Below are 15,278 nucleotides of genomic sequence, written 5' to 3'. Positions count from 1 at the left end.
CCTGTGAAGTCAAGGACAGGTAGTGATTACAAGTAGGGCCACACTGAGTCAGGCCAAGATTGCAGGTGTGTTTGGACACGTTCGTCTAGGGCTCCTTTCTCCAAGGATGCTTCTCTTGTAGGTGATCGGTCTTTGGACCTGGGGTTGCTCCCCTGGTGCACTGGTAAGAAAAGCAAGCAGATGGGATGTAGTTCTGATCCACTCTAGGTGGATACCACCATTCCCGGTTGCTATGGCAACCGCAGCTCGCTCTGAGAGGCTCTGCTCTTCTGGCCCCTCCCAATCACGCAGCGGACGTGACACGTGCGGCGGGGTCACGTGTTGTTGTTGGGGTCCCCGGAAAGCTGCTTCCGGGTCAATGCAGGACACTGGGCTCTGGCGGCCGGAGAAGGGGTCGAGGTGAAGTGGAGCCGGTCCGGGGCCGGCCTGGAGCAGGCCGGAAGCCGAGCGGCGGCGACGGCGGTGGCCGGGCGGGCGGAGGCGCAGCCCGAGGAGCCGCCGCCTCCCGGGCCGAGGGGTGAGTGTAGCCCGGCCGCTGCTCCTCCTCCGGGGCCGGAGGCCCGAGGCGTGCTCCACCTGTGGGGGGTAGGAGGCCAAGCCTGGGACCCTGGGAGGATGGCGCACTGATGGAGGGCAGGAGGCTGGACAGCGGCAGCAAGCCAGATGCTCCCAGCCTCCTTGAGGCCTGGGGGTATGGAAGCTGCTCCCTGGGTGGGAAACTTAGCTTTGAATCACTGAATCAGGAAAATGATGAAAACAACTGGACGTGTCAAGTCCTCGGGATGTATCCCCATCAGTAAGATTGGATATCTTAGTGGGAAAGAGCAGCTGTTCCTATAACTCCTGGATCACTAAGCCTGTCCCTTCCTGGACTGCTTAAAGCTTGTAGTTTGCTAGGAATTTGGGGAGCATGTTTTTGCACCAAGCCGTATTAAGATTGGGGGCTGCCAGGAGACTCCATCCTAGCTTCTTGGTAATGGTGCGAAATGATCCGCGATAAACTGAATAGACTACAGGCTTCTGGAACTACTAGGAAGACAGTCTGGGATTTGGGGAAGGGAAGAGAGTTCGTCCTCCTTAGGGACACAGGCAGCAATTGCAGAAGTTGTAGTTAAGGAAAAGTTGATTGGAGGAGTTGAACTGTTGACAGTCAGTGGAGGAAGGAGGAGGAAGGAGAAGCCCCACTCTAAGGTTGCTTAGCTACAGGAGTTTGTAGGCACCGCCTTAGGGCTGTTAAGGAAACTGGCAGGACCTCAAGGCTAGCTAAAAGCTTGGCTGAGACTTGTCCTTCTCTCTGCTTTTGTATAGCCTTTGCCTGTGTATCAAGGAACTCTTGAATAGATTTCAGTGGTTCCATCTTGAGCGAAGAGTGCTTGAGCCAACTGTTTGGGCCCTGGGGCCCAAAGCAGCCTTGGTTAGGCTTGCCCCTTTTGTATTCTGTCTCTGAAGCTCTTGATAGGATTCCATAGGCTCGTTTTGAACAGAGAACTTGATTGGGGTCAGAGGATTAAGGATGTTTAGTCAGCCTGGGTCCTTTGGCTTTTAACCATAGCTCTAACTTAAGAAAAAAGCAAAAACCTCACACTGATAAGGGCATTATGATTTAGTTTCTGCACCTACACACACACACACACACACACACACACACACACACACGAATGAAAGGTTTTACAAAGTAGTGGCTTTATGATACAGATTCTCTTGACCTCACTGGGTAGCCCAGGCTGGCCTGCTACTCTCTGTATTCTTTCTGTCCCAGCCTCTCCAGTGCTGAGCTTAAAGATGGGAGGCACCATGTCTGGCTTCACAGAGCCGCGTCTACCCTTGTTAGGTACCTTCTGCTTATTTCTGTTATGTTCTATTTTCTGTCATTAGAAAGAAAACATGCTGACTGGATTCCAGCAAATCGATTCATAGGTCACAATTTGTGGTTGGGAAAATGGCATCTTTAGGCAATTTTTTTTTTTTTTTTGGTTAGTCAGCGTATAATATGTCGTTAGCTTCTGGAGGGCAAGTGCATCCCATGCACGTTGTAGGGGCAGCTTCATGCTTCAGTGGACTATAATGTTCAGTGGACTTCAGTGGTAGTATAATGTGCTTGACCCATTTCCTGAAGTACCTACCATCGGGCTAAGTTTTGATGCAATTGGGCACAAGTTCATCTTGATTTTTCTCTGTCCTTTGCCATGCCTGGGAAATACAGCAGTCTTAGTTATACGTAACAGACATTCGATTTCACTGTTCCCGTATTTTTTTACACTGACCGACCTGTGGGGCTGAAGCGATGGCTCAGCAGTTAATGAGCACCTGCTCTTCCAGAGGACCAGAGCTTAGCTCCCAGCACTCAATGTCAGGGGGCTCTGCGTGTACTCTGTGGCTCCAGCTCCGAGGGGACCCGTAACCTTCTTCTGGCCTCTGGGTACCTGTACACCTGTGACGTATACTCCCACAGATGACACCTACACACCTACACATAAAAATAAAGTTTTTTTTTTTTTTAAAAAAAAGAGAGGAAACATGGATTTACCTTTCTGCTGTTTGATCCCACTTCAGGTAGTTTTTAGATGGGGGATTTGCTGTCTGCATAAGGATATAAGTAAAATTCATGTGTTGGGATACGAGGAAACTTAATCATAAATGTAAGTGTGACCTTCAGGGAGATAACCCCTAAATTTCTCCTATGAAGATACTTTTCCCGTGTTTACGACATAGATGAAGGGCTGGGTGGTAGCTCAGTAGATAAATGGCTTGCCATACAAGCATGAAGGCCTGTGATTCCCACCACCCTCCTAGAAAAGCTGGGTACAGTGACACACTTGTCATCTCAACACTGGGGAGTCAGGACAGCAAGATTCCAGGGGCTGAACCCGTGAGCTCCAGTTGGCTTCATACACACGTGTGCACCTCCACAAACACCCATGCACATCCACACAAGCTAGAGGAAATCCTTAGAGAAGCAGTGTGAATTCTTACTAGCCATTGGTAGGTGTTGGTGAATGAAGCAAGGACCCTTTCATATGTTGCTGCTTCCTTTGAAAGTTGTCACAAAGCCTGTTGCTGCGGGGACGTGGCATGTCATAGGATGTTACCTCATTTCAGTAACCGATGACAGGATGTATACAGGAGACAGTTCGTAACAGGCTTCTTTTTTGTTGTGGATGAAAATGGAGTTTAGAGGCACGCTCGCCTGGGAAAACTTGACCAAGTTAGACATCTTCAGCGTAGCCCACCTTCAGTGGATGCAGCATGGTAGCATCAGCACAGGACACCGTCAGGCGTCTTTATAAAATAGGCCCCTGCCTTCGTTGTTGGCTTGTGGTGTGGCTGCTGCTGAAGGGGATTGGGTTGGCATGTGTGAACCATTGTGTCTCCCAGAAGCTAAATATTTCGTGTTTTAAAGAATGTTTTGTAGTAGGTGTTGGGATCGCTAGGGAGGACCCTCATTCATTTCAAGACTCTTGGAATCATTTGTACACTTGAATAAACGACTCTGGAGAACTCACTGGGTTTGATCCTGTGTCCTTTTTAAAGTGTTTTGTCCCTCCCTTGATGCTCAAATCCATAGACGTCTCTTCTGCCCTTGTAGGTTTTGCATCCAGAATGCTTAGAGTTTGAGAATTGGAAATTGGACACTTGATACTTGTTAGAATACTGAATAAAGTGAGATTGTGTTGCTCCAAATAGTGATATGTGTGTGCGCGTGTGTGTGTGTGTGTGTGTGTGTTAGATTTAAATGGTGTAACATGCATGTGGGCTGCGCAGGCCTGTGTACTCACACCTTACTCCTGAAGTGTATTCTATGAAATGAGTGCTTTGTAGATTCAGGCCAGATATACTAGATGCCACCCATATACACCCAGTCCTACTCCTGGACCAGGAAATGAACCCAGAACCGGGCACATGCTAGATGAACACTTTACCACAGTTCCAGGAAGAGTTCTGAAAAGTAACTTGGGGCTGCTAGTGCTAGGATCTGGGTTTAGTAGGTGAGAAATACCCCTGAGCTGTGTCCTCCACGCAGCCTCAGGAGTTGTCAGTTCTCCTTTTTGAGACTATGCATCCTGGTTCTTGGGGACTTAGAGCTGTGGTAGGCCAGCTGTCGATTGTGATCTTGCCCAGCATTGTGAAGGAACTGTTACACACAATATGGCTAACCTTAGTCCTGTTCTTTCCTCTCAAACCATCAGCTATCATCTGTTCAGCCAGCACTAAGTAAAAAGACTAGTGTAATGCTTGATATTCAGGGCCGTCTCCAGCTTTCCTTAATTTTCTTTTTGACCATCCTCCCATTTCTCCAAATAGATACTCGTCCCACCCAGATGACGGTTCATTGTGTCTCCCTTTGTCAGTGGGAGAGTGACCCTTTCTTCATCAAATCCTGTTCATTCTTGTTTTATTTTGTATGACCTCTCTCATGTGAAGTCTTTATGCTTGCATTATTGTATGAGAAGTGCCCGGAGGTCAGGAGTCTCTAATGCCTTTGAACCTCATAGCTAGCCAGCATAGTTCACGGAACAGGTGAATCATATCGACTGAACTTAGAACTAAAAAATGGATTCCTGACTCCATCTTGGGCTTCCTGAACCAAAATTTCTGGGTGGGGCTGGGGACGTTTATGTCTTAGTGCTCTGCCCATGGTTATTCTGCCCAGTAAAATTTCAGAGTCACCGGCCTTGCATGATGCTTTAAACTCTAGCAGGTACACACAAAGGATTTCTGAGTACATGATGTTTAATGAACTGAGCAGTGCCCTATTTGCCCAGGCTGGTTTAATTTTAGGGCTTTGAAGTCTGCCTCCCTTGGAATCCTGGCTCTGTCAGTCACTAGTCAAATGACCCAAGCCTTGTTTGGGTTTTCTGATCTCAAATGGGGTCAATAGTGCCTTTTATGAGTGTCGTGAGAGTTAAATGAGATAGTAATGGCAAGCTACACAGCACATGCGCAGAGTAAACACAGCTTTTCTCTGCTGTTGTAAAGACAAGTGGCTTAACGTCCTCCTGGTCAAGTTGATGAGGAGGCCAGATTCCAGCCCAGTCTTAGCACTGGGATTCTTTATGGTTTCAGAATGCAGGCTTATCATAGTTGCCATTTTCGGTTAACAGATCCGGGGTGTAATAATTAAGGACTTAGGATGTTTTTCTGTCTTTAAAAGGATTGCTATCAAAATGGCATGTTTAATCCTTTCACTTTCCCACTGCCCAGCTACTAGAATGTAAACTTTATAAACACAGCCTCCTGTGGTGGGACCACAGCTGTATCCACCTTCCGGGCCCCTCCCCTCTGCACAGCCCAGCCCAGCTCAGCCCAGCCCAGCCCAGCCCAGCCCAGCTCAGCCCAGCTCAGCCCAGCTCAGCCCAGCACAGCAGACACTCCAGTCGGCCTCCTTACCTGCGTCTGTCCTTCACTTCTGCTTCTGCACCAGCTTCCTCCCTTTCCCATCTGCTGAGTTTCTGATGGCTTCTTTGCAGCCATACTATGTGTGACTCACTCCTTGACGAAGTTAGTGACACTCTCCTGTTCTGAGTGCTTCCCCACCCTTCTGTGTGAGCTTTGTGTTCACCTGACTTCTTGGTGGCCACACGGCTAGTCTTGGCTGTGTGTCCAGCTCTTGTGTGTAAGGACACTGGTGATTTGACTTCCCTTGGGGGCCCCTTTGCCATGACTTCCCTTCTCGGTCTTCCCAATAATAACTATTAGTTCCTTCCTATATGTTAACCACTTAACTAGATACTTTCATTGAGCGAACATTTTTTCATAATGTTCATGGCGCTGAGATGCAATGCATAGCTTCATTTTCCTGTTGGTTTAGGCATTGAGAGGTAACTTGTGCAAACTCCTTAATGATCATAATGAACTCGAACTAAATAAAGCATGCTCTTTAAAAAATATGTATGCCTGTGTGTAGGTGTGTGCTTGTGAGTGCAGGTGCCTGGAGTGTCCAGAGGGGGCATTGGATTCCCCTGGAATAAGTCACAGGTGGTCATGAGCCTTCCAGCACAGGTCCTCCTTAGAAGTAGTACATGCTCTTAACCACTCAGCCATCTTGGAGGCGTCTTCTTAAGTACAATGCTTTTCTCAAGTAGATTAAATACACACACACACACAGAAAGAGAGAGACAGAGAGAGACAGAGAGAGACAGACATGGGGCGAGAGGAGGGGAATGGAAGGAGAGACCCAGGAGATTTAAGTAGTTACATTTTCAAAACTAAAGATCCTGGAGTGTGAAACGTTGATTAGCAGTTTACTAACCATCCTTAGGAATGAGGCCGGAAGTACCACTGCAGGTAGTGGTAAGGTTGTTCTTAGAATAATGCTTTCCCAGTGATTTTCCTAATTCTTCTTCCCAGTCTACTGTGTTCCTCTCCAATCCACTTGATTTTCATTTCACCGTCAGTAGATACTGCATCGTGTCCACTCAAAGTATGGTTCAGTTTTCCATTCAACCACCCAGTACTTGGTGTGTGCCAGGCTCCGCTGTGGGTAACATGAAGCCAGGTGACACAGCCTCACTGGTGGAGACTAACGGGTCATAAGAAGTGCCCTGTAGAGTGGAAGAGAAGGAGAGATGCTGATGCTGTGCCTGTGTTTGGCACTGTGGTCGGAGGCAGCCTCTGGGAAGGTGACATCTGTGTTTCAATTTGAGGCACTTCCTGGATACCGAGCTGAGCACTCGGCAGAGAGTCAGCAAATGGCGGGATGAGCTTGGCAAGCCTGAGAAGTAAAAGGAAGGAAGTGCGGGACGGAGAGAGCAGAAAGCAGAGCCCAGAGGGCCTGAGGGGTGGAATTAGGTTCCTTTCTCGGTGAGAAGGGAAGCCACCCGCACTCTGAAGAATACATCTGACTTACTTTGAACAGACCACAGGAAGTTAGGAGATACCAGTGAAGAAACTGCCACTGAGGTCTGAGCAGAGCATTGAAAACGGAGGCTGAGGTAGATTTGGATGCGATGCTGAGGGCTGTACTGGTGACGTGAGAGGAGAGCAGTCAAGTGGACTGCGAAGTGGAGAACTCTTGACTGCCCCAGCCCGAGCCCTTTCTCATCATTGGCCTCCATCCTCCAGGGGCAGCTCCCGGGGCATGGCTGTGCCAGCCTTACCCTTCTCTGGTTAGTCAACTCAAGCCCGTGTGTGTGTGTGTGTGTGTGTGTGTGCGGTGTGAGTGTGTGTGCGGTGTACACAGCACACACACAGACACACCGCACACACACACACAGCACACACACACAGCACACACAGCACACACACAGCACACACACACACAGGACACACACAGCACACACACACAGCACACACACAGACACACTGCACACACACACACACAGCACACACACACAGCACACACACACAGCACACACACACAGCACACACACAGCACACACACACACACTGCACACACACACACTGCACACACACACACACATATATATATATATATATATACACACACACACACACACACACACACACACATACATATCTTTTCCCCTAAGTTCTAGGGACTGAACCAGAGTTAAATCTCCAAGCCTTCGACATTGTTTGAAAATGTGTCCATGTTGATGAGTAAGCTCACTTAATGAGCTGTTGCTCATTCCCATTTCTGTGCAGCATTTCGTTTTATTTTCGTATGTTGTAAGAGCTCCATTAGCTCCAGGATATTTGCAGATTCAAAGAACTGTCTATGGGCGTTCTCGCCCTTGTCTCTTGGTCCACATACACCAGCTCCTCTAGAACTTTCTTTGAGAGCTGGAATTGATGGATCAAATATTATGTGCTGCTGCAGGACTTGGGAGTGCGTGCTTGTAATCTCAGCACACTGGAGGTAGAGGCTGGGTGAGCACAGATTTCAGGCTAGCCTGGGCAAACATACGGAGACTTGATGAGTTTATCTTCAGTTCTGCTATCTAGAGAGTTGTCTGCTGTAAGGTGTTTGCACCGGATGTCCTCATGCTCTCCACACGTCACACGTGAGCTCTCTATAGTGTAGGAGCACTTTCCCCCAGGGCTTCAGCTGTCAGGGCTTTAAACTTTTGCTTATGTATAAGGTCACTGAGATTTTCATTTTTGTCTGGGTTATCGAGGGTGAGCATCTTTTCCATAATTTTATTACTCAGTTAGGGCCATCTCCTGTTAAATACTTCTTTGTCTTTTATCCATTTCCCCCATTGGATTTTAATTAAAAAAATAAACAATTCTTTGTATGTATATTGCATAATCTTTTTCCAGTTTTAGGTGTGTCTTTTATGTTTTTAACGTCCTTTGATGATCAAAAGGTTTTAATTTTACTGTCAACTCCTTTCTGTGTTGGAGATGTTTTGTTGTGAAGTTTCAAAGTCAAGGGCATAGAGCACTTAGGAGGAGTGCCTGTGTGCTTTTGTGGGAGGAGCTCTGGGAGAAGTGCCTGTCTGCCCCTGGGGGAGTGGCTTTAGGTAGAGTGCCAGACTGCTTCTGGTCTGCCTCTGGGGGAGTGGCTTTAGGAGGTGAGCCTGTCTGCCTTACTAGGAGGGACCTTAGGAGCAGTGCAGGTCTGCCTCAGGGGAAGGGGCTTACTTTTGGGTTTTGTCTGGAGTTGAGGTTTTTCCTGTGCTCTGAGGTTGGCATTCAGTTTCTTTTCTATCCCCCTTTTCTTTATCCTCAGACCTATATTCACTGTTTCAGGATTAATTATTGACTGCTTTTAAGTTTTTCCAGCTGGTTTCTCTGCCCCTTCATGCATTATTTACGTGGGCCCTGGGCCCGGTTTCTCTTTTCTTGGCCTATTCTTTCCCTGGAGTTGTTCTCAAACACGGTGTAGTTGGTGTGGTTGTTCTCAGTGTTTTTCTGCAAAGTCACCTTGAGTTTCTGGCTATAGAACAGAAGTTCCTCCAGGAAGCACAGATTAGTTCCTGTGAACTTGTGACCCTGAAGACAGGCTCTGTCAAATGACAATACGTGGCCTTCTTTTTCATTTATGTGTTTGAAGACATTTGTTTATTCACTGTGTTCCCAGTGAATTCACCACACTGCGGTTTATGTCTGAATGAGACTGCCTAATGGGCATGTTTCCTCCACAAGGTACAGAGAGCCTCCCGTGTCTTAGGAACAAATACCATTTCAATATTCGTCTTGAGAGACTTCTTAAATAGCTACACCAGATGCACAAAACCCATGAAAAGTCTAACATTGAGTAGATCCTCAAATGGGAGCTTGTTTACAGAGCTGGAGCCAGAAGTGGGAGCCCCACCCTGTCTGCCTCAGTTCCAGGTACTCACTCCCTAACTCCTACTGTGGACCCTCTGTGTGTATCCACAAATAACCACGGACATTCTGAATGTTGACCTGCAGATACATTTGGCAAACAGATGGATCTGAGACCTGGAAGCCATGCAGAATGGGTTGGGAAGTATTGAAGATAATCTTTTAGGAGATCGTTAGCGTTAGAGCTGGCCTTGCCATACACATGGAAGAGCTGTTTATCCGAAGAGAATCACTTAGTTCAATGACGTCCACATGCTAAGTCTCCTGATTGGCTTATGGCATTATTGCAATGAAAAGGCGTTCTTTTCTTGAAGATGCTTTTATTATGTTGATAATCACAGCATTGCCACTTAGTCCATAGGCTTGAATCAAATTAGGAAAAATTTCAGTTTCTACTTTTTGAAAACAAGTCTAAATTATTTAATCCTTATTGTAGTAACTCAGTGAGATCATATCTTTCATGATCATCTTTAATAATTTAAGGCCTAAATTTTATAAAGGCAAGTACCCTTTGTGAAAGGATATCTTTCATTTATTTAGTAATGTGTGTTCTCATGAAACTTAATAATGATTACAAGAAATATATAGGTGGAGATTTGTCCTTCACAGATCAAATCTCTTCTAAGTGCATTTTTAGACTTATCTATTTTATCCTTCAGGGGAAGGTGGCAGAAGGTCGTCCAGTTAACAAGGAATGGCGTTATAAACGTCAGACATTTTACTGTTTGCTCTCACTACTTGGCAGCAGTCAGCATAGTCCTGGGCCCTAAGTAGCCAGATCGAATCTACTGTGCAGTAATTATAAGTAAGCCATGCAGCCCAGTACACTTACTTCTGTGGTACTCAGAGTTGATGGTAGGTAGTGGTCGGGTAGTAGATGGACTGGGCACTGGCGTCTCGGTGCTAACTGCTCCATGCATCCTCCAGCAGTTTCCGGATCTCTGCAGCTTGACTGCAGCCACAGGGACGGTGGACTCTCATCATCAGCGTCAAGCAGCGTAGTTCTGGAGTCAGCACGCCCTGCCACCAGCAGCAGTGCTGTAGTGGGGGACTGGAAGGAACTAGTGACTGTTTCCATGTGTAAACTTGGCCATACTTTGTCCGTGGCTGTTATAACATGCGGTGACCTCTGGTTATCAGAGTGCTTTGTTATCTCCGGAAGGCTGCTAGGTGATAGGTTAGCGTCTGTTCCTAATGAGACCGGGCCTTCTCATGGCTGCTCAGAGATAATAATGAGAGGGGCTGCAGGCAGTTGGGTAATGACCTTAAACTTGTGTGCTTACAGCTACAAGAAAATGTGTATTAGCAATCTGTTCAGAGGGGTGACTTCTGCATTGCTGTGGGAAGACAGAGGAGTGTTCCTCCTTTGGTGACTGGCCAGGCAGGGCTACCGTTTTGTGTTCAGGTTTGGCGACTTTGATGTAGTTACAATAAGACTTTTGGCTACAATCAGTTTCATACATTTTAGCAAGGCCTACTTCTAGGACTTGCATGTGGTGCTGTTGACATGAAATATTACTTTTTTAATGAAGTCAGCATGACTCAGCAAGATTAGGTACAGCAAGGATGACTTAGCATGCTAGTGTGGCCCCAGAAACCCGAGCAAATCCCCTCAGTTTCCCAGGCTGTAAATACAGATTAAGTGTCAGTGTGCTTTTCAGAGAGTGGCTGTGTGACGTTCTAGGCTTTAAAATGATTGTTAATCTCGGCGTGGAGACACAGGTGTGGGGACATGGCTTCAGAAGTGAACGTGTCTAACCCCGCTCTGAGTAAGTGCTGTGATAAAGCCTTGAGATTTTTCTGGGTGGGATCCAGGTCAAATAGAAAGCTCAGGGTGGGCATTGATTTGTTTGTGAGGAGTTGGTTATGGGGGCTTCAGGGGGATCTCGTTGGAGGTGTTGGAGTAAAGAGTGGCACACCTTTGGGGTGATGGTGTGCCGCTGAGTCTCTGGGCAGTGTTTTCTGTTTCAGCGTGTCTAATGGGACACAGCCAGTTGGTTTGCAGCATATTTAGCCATTGAGAAACTATAAACATTAGGAAGTATTTAGAAATTAATACTTTGAAACAGTTTCACATGAAGAGGTACTTTGTTCTGTTTCGCGTGCTGAGGCAGTGCACTGGGTAGGCCTTTCAGTGCTGTGCTGGAATATACTGAACAATGGGCATGCGTGTCAGCCCTGCTTGCCGACGTGTACCTGTAGCTAAGAGAACCTTGCCAACACTACATGTGTCTTGTGAGCAATATGGCTCCCAGTAGAAAATGCAAAGAGCTCCCTGGTAACACAGCCACAGTTTTAACAGCTCTGATGTCACTAAGTCAAGGACAGGAATTTTAGTCAAGTAGTCTAAGGTTTGTGCTGCTTGTGAGGAGACCTGCCGTGCTACAGACGTCTAGGAACTCGAGTTCTCACACTGCATCTGCTCGTGTTTGACAGACTCGTATGCATCAGGAAAGCATGATGCGCTCGGTGCACTTAACTCTAAGATGCTGTGTGGAGTGCACTTGACAGAGGCTTTGGGACTAGGATGACTGAGTGCAGGATGGGTGTGAGATCACAGTGGCATGGCGTGGGCTGGTGATGGTCTATCAACCAGACGTGCCCTGCATTGGAATGTGAAGACTTAACAAGCCGACTAACCGAGTCTCTGCAGGGTAGCTCTAAAAGTTTGTTAGACTCGATAGATTTTTCTTACTTCATCCAAAGAGGGCATCTAGTTAGATACATTACATAATGCCCAGAGTTAACAGGTAGAATAGAAGGTGCCCATAGCTTCAGTACAGACTAAACTGGGGTGCCATAGAGAAGAGCCCCAGCCTGGTTACTGCCATGGACGGTCTTTGAGGTTTTCATTCTGCAGACATGGCCGCTGCCCATGGCTTCCACTGTAACAGCTCATCAATGGGGAAAAAGCCCCTGACAGGGATGGTGTGTGTATGTATGTGTGGGCACAGAAAGTTTTTCATGAACTTCAGGCAAATTCTAAAATTATATGTCTAAAAGCCACGTAATCTTTGAGTAGAAAATACTATTTGCATAGCCTGGAAAGTGTGGTCTGGAAGGACACCATAAGGTGCATTCTCAGGCTCAGTCTGCTTGGTAAATAGGTCACTGATGTCTTCTGGTGGGCGTGACTTCCAATAGGCGAGGCTTTTGGCTGTACTTACTGCCCCGGCCAGCTCAGCTATCAGGAGTGCTCCGCAGCAGGAGTTACAGGGAGTGTGGCGCCTACAGGATCGTCTGCTTACTTTCAAATAGAAGATTTTAAAAATTCAGGTCAGATAATGTAGTTTTTAAAACCAATAAGGTGATTAACTGACTCTCATCTTTAGACTCTTAAGGTCTTTTCAGAGGAGACATATATAACATATCCATACGTTGTCCTAGAGTGATTGTGTTCCGTGGGATGCACTCGTGCTATGGATCAGAACCACTTTTCAGAAAATGAATCAAGGGAAAACCTGAAACTTCCTAGAATACAATGTTGAAGGTTTGGGATCAAAAACAGAAAGGAGTTTTGGGATGAGGTTAAAAGAGGAATCCACACTTAGTGAAAGTCAAATAGATGAAGAAGGACTGGAACATTAAGAGAGCTGGTAACCCCAGGGGATTGTGGGAAGTGTCCCTGGAGAGTGTCTCCTTTAGGCTTTGCTATGCTACTTACTGCTGGCCTTTGCAGACTCCTCCCACTTAGCCAGCAGGGTTCTCTCTGACCCTAAGCAGCAGCAGCAGCAGCAGCAGCAGCAGTCCTTGACCTCTGCCACTCCTCTCTGGCACTTTCATCCCAGCCCCACTAAGGTCAGGCTCATACTCTGTCTCTGCCTACGTTTCATTTCCTTATGGTATGGCTTCGACTCCCTCCCTTGTCTATGGTGAAACTACTGATGCTTTCCCTGATGTGAGCAAATTCAGGTTGCCCCACCCTGGAAGGACCTAAAGATCCCCATCACTTTGACTTCTGTGCAGGATCAGGAACTCCATCTTTGTGCTGGGTCCACAGTGTTTTATGAAAATTATCTTTTTATTTCCACAGGGTAACCAGCTGCTGACATCAACATGTCAGCATGCTCTGACATCTTCTTGAGCAGTCATCTGCACCCCCATCCCCCATCCCTGTGTGCTAACAGCATTGGTAATGTTTCAGGTCTGCCCGCCTGGTCGTGTCTCTTGTACTTGGAAAGTTCTCCAACTCCCTCTTCTGCTAGATGGGCCAGGATTCACTCCAAAAGTTAACACCTTCCTGTAGTTTTTAAAAATACATTCAGTTTTATGTGTATACCTGTGTGCCCAGAAGAGAGAGGGAGAGATAGAGAGGGAGGGAGGGAGAGAGAAGAGGGAGAGAGGGAGAGAGAGACCTTCATGTGTGCAGGAGCCCTTGGAGGTCAGGAGACACTGGCTCTCTCAGAACTGGAGTTAGACACAGTTGTGAGCTACTGCATGGATGCTGGTAACTGAACCCAGGTCCTCTGCAGGAACAGGAAGTGCTCTTAACTACTGAACAGTCTCTCTTACCCCCACTTTACTTTCTCTGTGACTTGTTTATACATTTTTTATCCCATGTATTTCCTTCTAAGTGGGAAATGAGCAGATGTCAGGGCCTAAGTTTTCTCTCTTCTCCCTTCGTGTAGTGCTCAGCACAGATTCAGCCTCTGGTACATGTAACTTCATTGATTTCCACTAAGTGGCCACACTCTGTGGAAGTACCTTCTTAATGCATAACGAACAGGCAGGTGCGCCTCCTCAGGACGAGTGAGTCGGTGAAGGTCAGGAAGAAGTCACAGAGAAAAGGAAAGGCATTTGTTCACCTCCTCCCAACAGTCTGTGAGAGAGTCCCGTTGTCAGTCCGTCTTCTGAAGGAAGCACCACTGGTGTGAAGCATCATCTAACCAAGAGAACCTTGTGGTGAAGGTGCAGCTTGGGCAGATGTTTCCCTTTCCTCCCTAAGTCAGGATAGATGCTTCCAGAGGGCGGCTTTCTGCTTCCTCAGATGGAGTGAGATGTGCCACTATGGTGCCCTACTTCTGATAGTAGCTAAGACTGACTTATTGTATTTAAGTGGATCCAAATCAAAGATGGTTTCCACTTATGGAAACTCTCCTTGACGGTCCAGCCCCAGCCTAGGCTAGGACAGGTGGTGTCCGACTGCTGCAGTGCTGTGAGACTAGCCAGGGCGCTCCACTGGGGAAGGTCTTCTTTGCTACGCTCCAGTCCTGATGACCTGGTTGCCCAAAGTTCCCAAGGCTCCTGAGTGCACCTCTGCTTCCTGGTATAGTTGTGTAATTGCACTTGGCTGGCAGAGGCATGAAGTCCCTGCAAGCCCTGCGTACAGTCCATAGTCCAGAGTGGAACTTTGCTTTGCCCTTGGAGGGAGCAGGGAGGAGCTGTAGGGCCTGCTGGCCTGGTCACCTGCGTGTCCACCTCCACTCCTCTTATCCCGCTGCTGCTGAAGTTCACTCCTAGGCTCAGGTATGCGCACACCCATTTTTTTCACCGAATTTTACAAAACCACCAACCTCTGTTTGATCTTCCGTTCTATTTCTCTTTTCTTCCCTTTTTATTCCTTTAATGTTATTAGAATACTATCTATTCTACCCCCCAAAAAAACCCAACTTGAATTTTTCATAGAAACTATAAATCCTGAGATTAAATAAAAGCATAATTTTTAGAAAAGCTTTTGACAAATCATCAGGTCATTCCTGTATGTGTGACATAAAAACACCCACTCTGAGCGATGGTGCCTGGGACTGTTGCTTCAGGTGCCTCAGAGTCGGCAGTGGCAAGGCTCCTTTCTGCTCTCCTCCCTCCTTCCTTCCCTCTGCATCAGTTGCTGCTGCTATTCCAACTCTTTTTTTTTCCTTCTAGAGATAGCCTGTGCGTATACAAGCCAATAAATCTATTTTTATAAGGTTTTGATTTTACATTTGGCACTCTAAGGTTGTATTTCTATTTCTCTGTCTGAGACGTCGTGAGCAGAGCTGCTAGTATTTATGCTTTATGAAACACTGTTCCACGTTGCCTCTGTGGGCAATATTGACACTGCTTAC

The 15,278-nt window shown here is 47.0% G+C and overlaps 1 protein-coding gene and 1 long non-coding RNA gene across 6 annotated transcripts in view; one reads left to right on the top strand and one right to left on the bottom strand.

Moving 5' to 3' along the window:
• Positions 1 to 323: 323 nt before the first annotated feature.
• Tbcel (tubulin folding cofactor E like) overlaps positions 324 to 15,278 on the top strand; it is a 59,255-nt gene continuing 44,300 nt past the window's right edge. Inside the window, exon 1 of one of the 5 annotated variants that reach the window (XM_021171415.3) lies at positions 324 to 517. Coding sequence is in view for 1 of the 5 variants with exons in the window: in XM_021171413.3 (XP_021027072.1) it covers positions 10,967 to 11,003 (37 nt within the window). In the remaining 4 variants the exon portion in view is untranslated. Of the gene's footprint in view, positions 518 to 8,501; positions 8,523 to 10,740; positions 11,004 to 12,428; positions 12,511 to 14,581; positions 14,701 to 15,278 lie in introns of those variants that run through there. The other 4 variants (XM_085844545.1, XM_021171413.3, XM_021171416.3 and 1 more) reach the window with 4 other exon arrangements.
• Positions 6,224 to 10,389, bottom strand: LOC147001997 (uncharacterized). Its single transcript, XR_015048931.1, has 2 exons — positions 10,067 to 10,389; positions 6,224 to 6,542 (listed from the first exon to the last, which is right to left on the bottom strand). It is a non-coding gene; the product is annotated as an uncharacterized LOC147001997 (long non-coding RNA).

Source organism: Mus caroli, unplaced genomic scaffold (assembly GCF_978045245.1).
Source record: "Mus caroli unplaced genomic scaffold, Mus_caroli_1 scaffold_11, whole genome shotgun sequence".
NCBI lineage: Eukaryota > Metazoa > Chordata > Mammalia > Rodentia > Muridae > Mus > Mus caroli.
The sequence above is the reverse complement of the archived record's forward strand: the minus strand, read 5'-3'. Positions and strand labels throughout refer to the sequence as shown.